The sequence below is a fragment of the Onychomys torridus genome, chromosome 5, assembly GCF_903995425.1.
Source record: "Onychomys torridus chromosome 5, mOncTor1.1, whole genome shotgun sequence".
In the NCBI taxonomy this organism is placed as follows: Eukaryota; Metazoa; Chordata; class Mammalia; order Rodentia; family Cricetidae; genus Onychomys; species Onychomys torridus.
The window spans coordinates 38,420,834-38,433,119 of record NC_050447.1 but is presented as its reverse complement, the minus strand read 5'-3'; the positions used below and the strand labels follow the sequence as shown (position 1 = coordinate 38,433,119).

General features: G+C 45.5%; 1 protein-coding gene across 1 annotated transcript in view; it reads right to left on the bottom strand.

The window, feature by feature from the left end:
- The window catches only part of Hydin (HYDIN axonemal central pair apparatus protein), a 350,853-nt gene that overhangs the window by 42,073 nt on the left and 296,494 nt on the right, over positions 1 to 12,286 (bottom strand). The window contains 7 exon segments of the mRNA XM_036188859.1: positions 332 to 536; positions 2,408 to 2,525; positions 5,110 to 5,345; positions 6,121 to 6,289; positions 7,351 to 7,450; positions 9,073 to 9,172; positions 11,333 to 11,531. Of these exon segments, the coding sequence (XP_036044752.1) occupies positions 332 to 536; positions 2,408 to 2,525; positions 5,110 to 5,345; positions 6,121 to 6,289; positions 7,351 to 7,450; positions 9,073 to 9,172; positions 11,333 to 11,531 (1,127 nt within the window).

Genomic DNA, 12,286 nt, shown 5'->3' with positions numbered 1-12,286 from the left:
GCACACTCTGTTATTGGGCATTGCTCTCTGAATATGTCCACAAGAAATGGCCTGAGGTCTGCTCCTCAGTCCTGGGCCACATCCCATGCCAGCTTGTTTCTCAGAGAGCACTACTCTGGGAATCCAGGAACAGACCCAGAAAGGCTAAGGATCTGGAGAAGCAGAGTCTCTTCTATACAATGACAAATATGGCCCAAAACCCTGGAAGAGGGTTTTCAGAGGAAGCAGCCCAGCCTTGACTGCTGGTCATCTTTAGAGGGATTTCCCTGGAGAGGGAGGGACCCCCAAGTGCCAGTCTTTTAGGGGTGTTGTCCAATCCAAGTTGCAGTACCTGGCAGACATGCTTCAGCAAGGAGAGTGTAAGGAATGCCAGCAGGATTTTCTCTAGTGTCTCGGTCAGAGATATCGATGGCCAGAAACTCTTCACACCTCCCCACAGGGTCAGCCACACACTCCACAGTGATGACCTGCTGTCCTCCGGAAGGGATAGAGCCAAATCCTGGGTATACAGTGAACATGCCATGGGAGAAGCGGGCCTGCAGGACAAAGGTGGGAAGGGCAGGACAGAAGGAAGCAGAGTGGGTAACTGAGGCTGAGGCTTTCTAAAAGAACCGAGATAAGGAAATGGGGCAACAGTGGGGTCTCTCTTTGCCTGGAGGGGCAGAGGCCCTGGGTGTTCATGATGGTTCCTTTCTGTGCATTCCTTCTGATCAGTCATGACAGAACCAGGGGCTCAAGGAAACAGATCACGTCTACATTATACAATATGATGATGGGTTTTGAATGAGATACTGTGGGTTTGAAAGAGAATGGCCCCCACAGGCCCATATATTTGAATAAATGCTTGGTCCCCAGTTGGTAGAACAGCTTGGGAGGGAACTAGGAGGTGTGGCCTTGGAGGAGGTGTGTCACTGGGGGTAGGCTTTATGGTTTCAAAAGCCCATGCCAGGCCCAGTCTCACTCTTTGCCTCTGGCCTTTGGATCAGGATGTGGGTGCTCAGCTCCTGCTCCAGTGCCATAACTGCCTGTCTGCCACCATGCTTCCTGCCATGATAGTCATGGACTCACCCTCTGAAACTGTAAGCCAGCCCCAATTAAATATTTTCTTTTATAAACTGCCTTGGTCATGGTGTCTCTGCACAGCAACTGAACAGTAACTATGACAGACAACCTGGGGTTTGAACTCAATCCCCAGTATGTATGGTTTGACCTTGGGAAAAAAAAAACAACTTCTCTGAGTCCCAGTTTCTGTATCTATAAATGTCTTTTGCACAATCGATCACTGGAGGGCTAAATGAGAGAACACCCATGAGTACATACTGTAGCACATAGTGAAGAATTAGTGCTAAAAAGAATGTTATTGTAAGAGAAGGCCTCGCATGTCCCTGCAGACCCCAGCCGGCCCCCTCCCATTTGTAGTTCTCAAGATATCTGTAGCATATACTTGAAATACAATGTCCCATGAGAGAAAGACTGTCTTGGGTAGCCCAGTCTCGGTCCTCACATTTCTAGATGTTCTGTAGTGTTTTAGCTCAGGGACCCAAATATCTTCAGGGGTCTGAAACCTGGAGCAGAATGAGTTTGGGGACTGTAGTGTGAGGTGGCCATGTACATGTAAGACTCCACTACCTTGGGCAACTTCTTGGATCCTGGAGGATAAGGCCCTAGATATGTTAGCTGTTGCTTTTTTGCTGTGTGAGTGATGCTTTGTATGGCGTGGGCTGAGTGTCCTGTCTCACCGGACCCATACTCTGGCAGCTGGATCTCCTGCTAGATCTTGGAACCTCAGCAGCAGCTGGTGAAGGTGTTAGGATACCCCTGCCAGGTGTGATGCCAGTGCATGATGTTGGGAGGTGCTTGTAATCCTCCCCTGGGGCTGACAATCAATGCACAGTACTCCTCATCACAGGGAATGACTTCAGAGCAGTCTACCACACAGACAGCATGCACTCCTCGTTCTTAGGTTGTCCCTGCTCTTGTTCAGTTTCACAAAGCTGCCCAAGGCGGGCGATCTGACTTCCGATGTCTTTGTTCAATACCCCTGTTGTGCATGATTGGAGTCCATAGGATCTGGGTAGTGGTATGGGACATGTTTTATCAGCTGCCATTCTTCCCATTGGAGATACACTTTTCTCATTTAACCCCACTCTCACCCTCTCCAATGAAATGTTTTCTTTTATAAAAGTTGCTATGGCCATGGTGTCTCATCACATCAATAAAATCCTAACTGTAACTCCAGGGATCTGACACCCTCTTCTGGCTTCATCAGCACTTACACTCACATGCACAAAGTTCACACACACATACACAACATTTGGAAAACTGTTATAGTAGAGAAGTGTTTGGTGGCAAGACCTCACTGGAAGGTGTCCTTGCTGTCTCTGTGTGAGAAAGGAGGGGCACTCACCTGGTTTGCTATGTTCATGTCTTTCTGGACTGTGTCTGAGAACTTGGTTGCTTTAGTAGCTCCAGGCTTGAAGAAGCTCTCGCTCTCTCGGGTTCTTGTGTGTCTTACATGGCTGGCTCTGATCAGAGAAGCAAGGGTACAGCCTCAGGTTTTGCTGGGGATAGGAGACACTACCTGCCTGTTTGAGGTCACTTCTGGGCTCTTTGGGTAGGAGAGGGCTTTCCTTTGTCCAGGAAGGTATTGGAGTGGCACTGTACTCACTGACCAAATTCACTGAACAGTTATAAGGAAGTGACATGGGTAACTACACTCATGGACTACAAATCATAAAGATTTTGAAAATTACTTCAAGCAAAGTTCATGTGTTAAGGCTTGATCCCTAGGACAATGATATTAGGAGGTCCTTAACTCACTGATATAGCCCCTTGAGGGAGATTAGAGGACCCTAGCCCCTTCTTCTCCCTCTCTCTCTTACTTCCTGGTCTGAGAGGAAGAGTTTTTCTCTGCTGTATGTACTAGCCATGAAGTAAGTACTGCCTTGCTTTACACCCAACTGATCATGGTCTGCATTTCCAAAACCAGGAGCATGAACAACCTTTTCTCTTTGTAAATTTATTGTCTGAGTTCTTTTGTTACAGTGATGGAAAGCTGGCTAGTGTCAGAAACAACTACAACAAAATATACAGTGATAAGCAGGTGAACACATACCAGGCCTGGGGCAGGCCTGCTAATTCCAGCTACCCGGGGGAGGCTGAAGCTGGAGGTTTGCACATTGGAAGCTTGCTTGGGCTACCAGCAAGTTCTAGGTCAACGTGGACAACTTGGGAAGACCCTTAAAAAAAGGTGGGCTATTGATGAAGCTCACATAGTGCCTGCCAAGTACACTTCAGGTCCTGTGCTCATCCCTCAGCACCATGAACAGGAGATGAGATTTTAAGTGCTTGAGTTCACTGGGAAGCACTGTTTTGGAAATTAGTCATATATATAAAATCTTACTTGGTATCATTTTGTACATGAAATGATGAATTTTGTCTCCATTTTTTCATGTTTATAGCTGTGATGTGTATAAAGGCTAACATAAATAATAGTTAGATACAGGTTTTGACAACTTGACTTCACTTGAAGCCAATGTGCCCAACTGTTAGTTTGTCTAGAGACCTCTGCACCTAGACTGTGCAACTAACTATATTTGAGATGAATCTTAAATATTTTGAAAATCTTATGTATTCATTCACTTTTTTGATGACAGGAACACATCTATGTGTTTTCAATTCATGCAAGCTAAAGTGAAAAACAATTAAATACTAATTAATTAAAACTATTTGTTTAAGAATTATGTGCACAAGTGTTTTTTTCTTGCATGTATGTGTGTGTACCATGTATATGCCTGGTAGCCATGGAGGCCAGAAGGGATTTTTGCATCTGGAACTGGAGTTACATATAGTTGTGAGCCACTGTGTCAGTGCTGGGAACTGAACCCAGGACCTCTGCAAGAACAGCAAGTGCTCTTAATTACTCAGCCATCTTCCCAGCCCCCGAATAAAAATAACTTCAATCAAAATGTAAATTATAATCACTAGAAGCACTACCAAATCACTACAAAAGAAATTGTGAGGAGGTTGAAACTAAAATCAGAAGAAAGAAATTTTGGGGCAATTTAATCCCAAATTTCTTGATCTGTTCAAACTTTGCCAGTATAGAAAAATTCAAGTTGAAGAAAATACGAAGCTACCAGAAGCAGCAAGAGGAGTAGGTCTGTCTGTGAAACATCAGAAAGTGAAAAAGCAAGGGAGGTGCAGCTGGGAACTGGTCAGAGCCACCTCTCAAATTTGCTTCTAAGCAAAGCAACAAACCAGTTGGAGCCCAGAGCACCCAAAAGAGCTGTGGATTTTTGGTCTCCTAGTGAGAGACACATGTTGAAGAAGAGAGTGTTGCCATCGCAACTACTGAGGCAGCTGTGGCGACCGGGGGTCTTCACAGGGCAAAGGTAGGAGTGGTACTTGCTGGGCTACGGCACCATTTTGATTTCTCTCCCCTGCATTTCCAGGGAACCCCTCACCACTGCTCATAGTGAACGCCTAGGTAAGCCTTCTTTTTTCTGTCTCTAATCATCCCTCAATATCCGGTAGGATGACAGAGAGGGCAATGGCTTACCAGTCTTTTAGCATTCCAGAAACACCAGGACAGCCATAAAATCTAGTATCTTTCCATGGAAGACTTTGCTCCTCCCTTTCTATTTCCTCACTTTCTCCCTCTCCTCTCCCCATCCATCCATCCATCCATCCATCCATCCATCCATCCATCTATCCATCTATGAGACAGAGTCTCAAGTGGCCCAGGCTGTCCTTGAACTTGCTAGGAAGCCAAAGATGACATAGAACTGTGTGCTCTTCTGCCTCCACCTTCTGAGTCCTGGGCCAGAGGCATGTATGCACCATCACATCCATCCAGAAGACTTTACACTTGCTTAACTAAAACTTATCCTTTGTTTAATAGCAGCTAGAAAATGCATGAAATCTGATCAGAAGATGTGGTTTGGAACCAAGCCCTACTGGTGATTTCTCGAATAATCTTTCATGAGACAGTTCTAAACCTGAATGTCTTCGTTTGTTTGTTTGTGCAAGGAGATGGGTAAATTTAGTTAGGTAAAGTATGTCACAGCTCTTTGAAGGGTACAAAGCACCAAGCCAATAACTTCTTACGCCTTCTTTTGATGAATCGGACTCTCCCCTGTCAGCCTGTAGAGGGCATATCTGAAGTCGATTATGCCTTGGTTTTCTATGGTAAAGGTGGTGGTTTTCCTGGTACCGCAGATCAAAGCCCCAAAGTTGATGATAGAGGAGGGGCTGATGGTGAATTTGGAGTACACTGCATTCACAGAAAATTTAATTGGGATGCTGGCAATGATTTCAGTTTCTGGGAGACTGGGGTCAATAATCTAGAGAAGGAAGAAGGTTAGGGAAGACGTTAGCCAGCCAGTGATACAGCAATAGAATTCCCATGCAAAAGTGTCTTCTTGCTTGCTTTCATGACTGACACCCTCCCTGAGGTGTGTCCGACCTTTAGTCCACAGGCCACGTGCAGCCAAGGAGAGTCATGAATTTGCCCTAACATAAAACATCATGAAATTTAAACAAAAACCTTTTAAATTTATTTTTTTTTTGAGAATGTCCTACATGCCTATAATTTATTTCAACCACATTCATCTACCACTTCCCCCTCCAACTCCTCCCAGACCCCAACTCCCACATCCACTTCCCAACATCATGTTCTCTGTTTTAAATAACCCTTTGGTTCAGTTAGTGCTATCCACAAAGACATGGGTGTGGGGCTAACCACTGGAGAATGGTCAACCTACCAGACATCAAACCTTAAAGAGAACTGACTCTCCCTCCCCTGGTAGCCATCAATTGTCAATAGATCCTCAGTTAGGGGTGGGGCTTGTGTGGCCTCCCGTATGTATATAATACATAAAACACATATTTTAAATGTAATACATATTATTAATGTAATATTAATAAATGTATTTGAATACATTATCTGTATTTCCGGTGACTTTTCACACCTGTCCTGACCTACCTGTCCCCGTTAGTTGGGACTGAACTCTGGTGTAGCTTCTTTGGCTGCCACCCAGGCAACCCTCCCTTCCCCTCTTCTCATCAGAATGCTTACAGTCCGGACAGGACAGTGAGCCCGTTTCTCTGGGCTCTCACCTGGCAGCGCAGAACAGGCTGGCATTCAATCTTCACTTCCTTTTTGGCACGGAAGTGCACCTGGATGGTCGTGGGCTTATCTGCTGAGGTCAGTGAACCCCTTTTGGGTTGGACTGAGATCATGGAGTTTAAATTTGTTGGCAAAATCCCTAAGGAGTCCACAGAGAAGCTGGAAGACAAGAGCAAAGTATTGGTTTAAACCATTATCCAGGGAACCCGTGATGCCAGAGAGGTCAGTGTGAACTGTTGAGGACCTGCCTGTCTCTAGCTCCATGTAGTTATCTTACCAAGCAAAATCCACTATGCAAGTGTCTGTTCTTGTATGTGTGGGCATATATATATATATGTGTATAGGTGTGGAGGGCAAACACAAACACCAGGGATCATTCCTGGGCTGTTATCCACTTTTTTTTTTTTAAAGACAGATGGATGACTTTGAACTTGTGGTCCTTCTGCCTCTACCTGCTGAGGTATGTGTTACTAACTTTGTTTACATGGTGCTGGAGATCAAGCTCAAGGCCTTGTGCATGCTAGACAAGCACTTTACCAAGTGAACTACACTCCTAGCCCCTGGTTTTTTATTTGTTTGATTTTTTTGTATGTGTACATGTTTGTTTGTGGTACATATGCATGCAGATGTGTGTGTGTGTTTGCTGTGTGTGTGTGTGTGTGTGTGTGTGTGTGTGTGTGTGTGTGTGTTGTGTGTGTGTAGAGGCTAGAGGTCAATGTTAGGTGTGGTCCTTGATTGCTCCTCCCCTTATAAAACAAGGCCTCTTAGTGGACTCACCAAGTTAGCTAGACTGGGTAGTGAGAGCCCCGAGAGTTCCCTCCTACACTAGTGTTACAGACGCCTGGATTTTTCTGTGGGTGTTGGCATTGAACTCAGGTCCTCACAGGAGCATGGCAGGTACTTTACTCACTGAGTCAGCTTCTGGTCTCTTTCTCTCTTTTGTAAAAATTTATTTATTTATGTGCATTGATTTTTTCCCCCCAAATGTGCATTTCTGCAAGGGTACCAGATTCTCTGGAACCAGGTTACAGACAGTTGTGGGCTGCCATGTGGGTGCTGGGAACTGAACCCGGGTCCTCTGGAAGAGAAGCCAGTGCCCTTAACTGCTGAGCCATCTCTCCAGTTGCACTTCTAGCTTCTTTATACAAAATTCCCAGAAACACCCTCTCGTCATGAGTGGATATGGATGGGTGCCACATGCCCCCTGGGAGTCAGATTACCTGAAAGCGATCTCATATTTCCCACGGTTCTTCAGTTGAAGGGGCTGCTTGGCCTCCTCCATGACCCTCATAGTCCCAAAATCCAGACCTCCTTCAGCTCCTGCAGAAGCCAGGACATGGGGGAGGGGTGAGTGGACAAGGGAGCCAGGGACTTTTCGCTCAAATTTACATGGCAAGTCATCCCCGGTGATGATTACAGAGAACTTCTCTTCTGAGAACTCTGTGGCTGGAAACACCCCTTTGTGACACTAAGCCTCTTGGTGCATCTACGCACCTCCCTTGTGATTCCATCCAGGGGGGTCACTGTCCTTGCAAGACTGAACCATCTAGAAACTTTACTTATCTATATTAGTTATTATTGTTAATTATATGTATGCATGTGTATCTGTGTGTGGAGCGTATGCAGGTAAGGTCAGAGGCCAGTGGTGTGGGTCTTTCTGGAGCTGGAATGACAGGTAGTTGTGAGCTGCTTGACATGGATATGGGGAATCAAACTTGGGTCCTCTGGAAGAGCAGTGTGTGTTATTATCATCATCATCATCACCATTATTGTTATTATTACTATTTTTACAGGGTTTCTCTGTGAAGTTTTGGTGCCTGTCCTGGAATTTGCTCTGTAGACCAGGCTGACCTCAAACTCACAGAGATCCGCCTATCTTTGCCTTCCAAGTGCTGGGATTAAAGATGTGTACCATAATGCCCAGCGTGGTGTGTGTTCTTAACTCTATTTATATGTGTCTACACACCATATACAGGTGGAACCCTCAGAGGTCAGAAAAGGGCATTAGCTCCCCTGTGACTCTGAATATTAAGACATGTAGCTCTAATAATCTTGCTGAGGAAGAGACCTATCAGGGAGAGGAGGGGTCATGGAGAATCAGATGCTCAGGGGAGATACACGACTCAGGTATCAGGGCAGCATTCAGACAGAATGTCTCAGGACACCTATTCTAATATCTGGGGTCTATGAACACACAACAAAGGGGACTTGATGTAGCAGGTGGACTTGAGGCTGGTGATGGGCTGCCATTAAATGTGGAGACCGACATGGATTCTCTTGGTGGCCCAATGTAACCACAAAGGTCCCTATAAAAGTAGAGGGGGACAGCAGAAGTGGGAGAACCAGGGAGATGGCAGCATGAGAAGAAAGGATCTAGTCAGATATTGCTGGCTTTCAAGATTCAGAAGGGGACATGAACCAAGGAATGTGGGTAGCCTCTCGTGACCGCAAATCTTTCAGGAAGGAATGCTTATCTGTCATCACTTTGATATCCACCTAGTGAGACCCAGTAAGACCTCAGGACTATAATAATTGTGCAGCTCTTCTTTTTTCCTTTGTTCTTCTCATTAGGTAACCCAGGCTGACCTTGAACTCAAGAAACTCCTGCCTCAGTTTCATTAGTAGCTGGTGTCGTTTGTGTTAGGTCAGGGGGCTTATGGCAATCTGTTACGGTAGCGATAGAATAAAAATGCGGGCAGGAGGGGAAGCTTTTGCTTGCAGTTTCTCAGAAGAGCCCTGGAGATTGCATACTGACTACAACCCCTTGTCCTCCACTGAGGACACTGTAATTTGTAGTGGTGTTGGCAACATCATTCCAGGCTTACGGCACTATTACAAAATTGTTCCTCCCCCATCAACCCCACCACCCTACTAACAACACACTAGGTCTTTCCACCTGGGACTCTCTACCCAAACAGCCTCGTTTCAAGGGCTCAGCCCACCTTTGGGGAAGGTGATGTCTAAAGCAATATCATAGGATTCTGCAAAGACCAAGATGTTTTCGATCTGAACAACACCAACAAGATTGTCTGCATCCAAAACCTGTCAGGGAAAAAGAAATTCTTCAGTGAAAGCTGAGACCCACAAAGTGTCTGGAATCCAAACTATGTAACATGTAGGGGAAACTGGGCAGCAGAGATGGTGGGGAGACATTTCTGGGAACTTACAAATCAAATTTTTCTAATCTTACACTTTAAGTCATCTTGCTCTGCACACTGCATGGGCTGGAACTATTCTATTCCTTGTGATTCAATCTGTAGAAAAGCGCTAGATTTTTTTCATGTAAAATACATACTTAATGTTTCTGTTTTGGAAATTCAAAGCATTTTAGTTGTGTGATCACGGTCACCTTCAGATCTGTGGCCTTTAGCAGCTCATTGATTCTGGTGCTATCACTGATGAGGATCCTTCCTCATTGTCTCCAGGAGCCACTGAGCTGGTGCCAGCTGGCAGACCAACCTAATTCTGTCTAGTTGACTGTTGACCTTGGACACAAACCAGGAGGTGATAAAGGGTCCATTGGTCAGGGCAAGAGCATCTTGCTGAAAACTCCAGTTGAAAAACAAAGCCACCAGTTTGCATTTCCTGTGCTTGGGTGCAGGAGGAAATTTACAATTGCCACTAAATTTAAGAGTAAAAAAAAAAATTATTTTTAAAATTATGTGTATGTGTGTGGGTATGCTCACGTGGGTGCCGATGTTCACTGAGGCCAGAAGACGGTGTTGGAATCTGGAGTTGGAGTTACAGGCAATTGTGAACCACCCAAAATGGGTGCTGGGAACTGAACTCTTCTTCTGTAAGAGCAGCGGGTGCTCCTAACCACCAAACATCTCGTCAGCCCCCAACTCAAGTATTAACTCAGAATGTCTATCTTCTCTTTCAATACACATTTTCCAATACAGCTGGGTCTGTGGGTGGAGAATTCCTGAGTACAGAGGGCCTCCTGTGTCTCTCTAAGAACATAGGAGACAGGCAGGAGACTGCCTTCTGATGGTGTAGACGAAGGTTGGAGGGACACAGGCACAAGCCGAGGCACACACTCCTAGGCCCCTCGAATCACAAGGGTCAAGGAAGGGCCCTTTCCTGGAGCCTTCAGAGGGAGTGCAGTCCTGAGAGTCTTCAGAGCTATGAGGAGGAAGGTCTGTTCTAGTTTGTGGTGGTTTGTCACAGTGGTCCTAGGCAACTAATGCAGATGATGAATCAATCAGGAGAGATGCTGCATGATGGAGTTCATACGCCAATCAGCGAGCAGAACAACACGAGAGAGAAAGAAGGGGGTCTCTGCAGGATAGAGGATACCGACGGGTTACCCACACAGGCGATTCCATCAATCGGACATAAGTAAAGCCCACTGAGGCAGCGGTGTCAGCAGATCTTCAAGCAGGTACCAACTCCCCACAAAGCTTAGAGAAAAATTGTCAGCTGGGCTGTGGTCGTGTCGGGGGGCTTCAAGCGGGCAAGAGCTTACACAAGAGGATGGGAGACGATAATCAGAGGCGAGGGTGGAGCAAGTTGCAGCAGAGACCAAGGCGCAATCCTCGCTGCTGAGAGAGGACAGCAAAGTGCCCCGAGAAGGGTGAGCAACCCTGTCTGACCAACATTGCAAAGATCCCTGTGGGCACCTGTGGGGAATACGGGAGAGGCAGAAGTCCAAGTGGCCTGGATGGGGGTGGCACCAGCAGTGCAGACCAAGACAGCGGTGGGAAGGAGCTACCCTTGGAGGCTGAACTAGTGAGGACGGCTGGGAGGACTGCATTGGAAGGACCTGCAGCAGGACAAGCGGGGCACTGAGATGGTTGTCAGGTGCCAGTTGGGAGCAACAGTGAAGGTGGTGGTCACCAAAACAAAAGTCTGATTGATGACTGGGTTTAGGCCATGAGATAAGGAAAGTAATGTTTACTTAGATACAGTAACATCATTCATTCATTCATTCATTCATTCATTCATTCATTCATTCCATACTGAGTATTCTGTTTTTGGAAGTAAGAAATCAACTCTGAGTGATACTGCCTTTATTGAGCTTGCTGTGTGCAGAGCAAGATATCATGGGCTGGAGATAGCACACAGGGATCAGATGTGGGTATTTGACAAAGAGAACTCCGTGTGTGTGTGTGTGTGTGTGTGTGTGTGTGTGTGTGTGTGTGTGTGTGTACTCATGCATGCATATTTGATAATCAAATTTACAGGGATGTCACTTCTCACCTCAATCCGAATGGCCTTCTTGATGTTGACAGGTTTGGTGGGCTGGAAGTGCACTTGCACCCCAAACTCTCCCTTGGGTGGGATGCTGCCCTGCATCACGGACACAGTGAAATCGTCACCTAGGTGCTCCATGCTGGTGATCCGCCAGGCCACAGTTAGGGGTGTGACATTGCGGAGAACTACTGTCTTAGATTCTCTTCTGCAGAAACCAAGAGAAATTTGATCAAGTTCAAATAATTTTTCAAATACCAGTTTATCTCTCTCTGTTTTTTTCCACTAAAATTATGTAATAGGAAGAAGAATCAATAACTTTTATTTTAGATTTTTGAGACTAAGTCTCATTATGTAGCCCTGGCTGTGACTCACCATGCAGACCAGGCTGGCCTTGAACTCACAGAGATCCTCTTGCCTCTGCTCCTTTGCTGGGGTTATAGTTGTGTACCACCACTCTTGGCCCCACAGGTTTGCTTTTGAGGGTGGTTGTGTAAGCATTCCTTAACTCTTCTTGCCTTGTTTTTATTTAAGTTGCTTAGCTCATGAGGGATGCACAGATTTACATGATTTTAATTTTTTTTCATGAACAAGCTATTTCAAATGATCTCAAATTAATACCATTTAAAACTTAGAGAAAAGTTGTAAGAATCCCTCTTTATCCACTTGATCTTGTTTTCCTTGCAGCCACATATTCTCTCTTCCTTATCATTTTTCAGAACCATTTGAAACAAAACTGCAGTTAATTATGCACCTTAATCTTTAAATCACTCGGTACACATTTTCTAAGAATGAATACACGTAAACCAAGGGTTTTCACCATCATGAAGACTGTTATTTGGTCCACAATTCATGTTCAACTCCCACCTTTGTTCTATTATTATTCCAACCTCTCTCTATTTTTCCCATTCAAGGAATCAGCCCATAATCATGTATTCCGTGTAACTGTCACGGCTCTTTCAT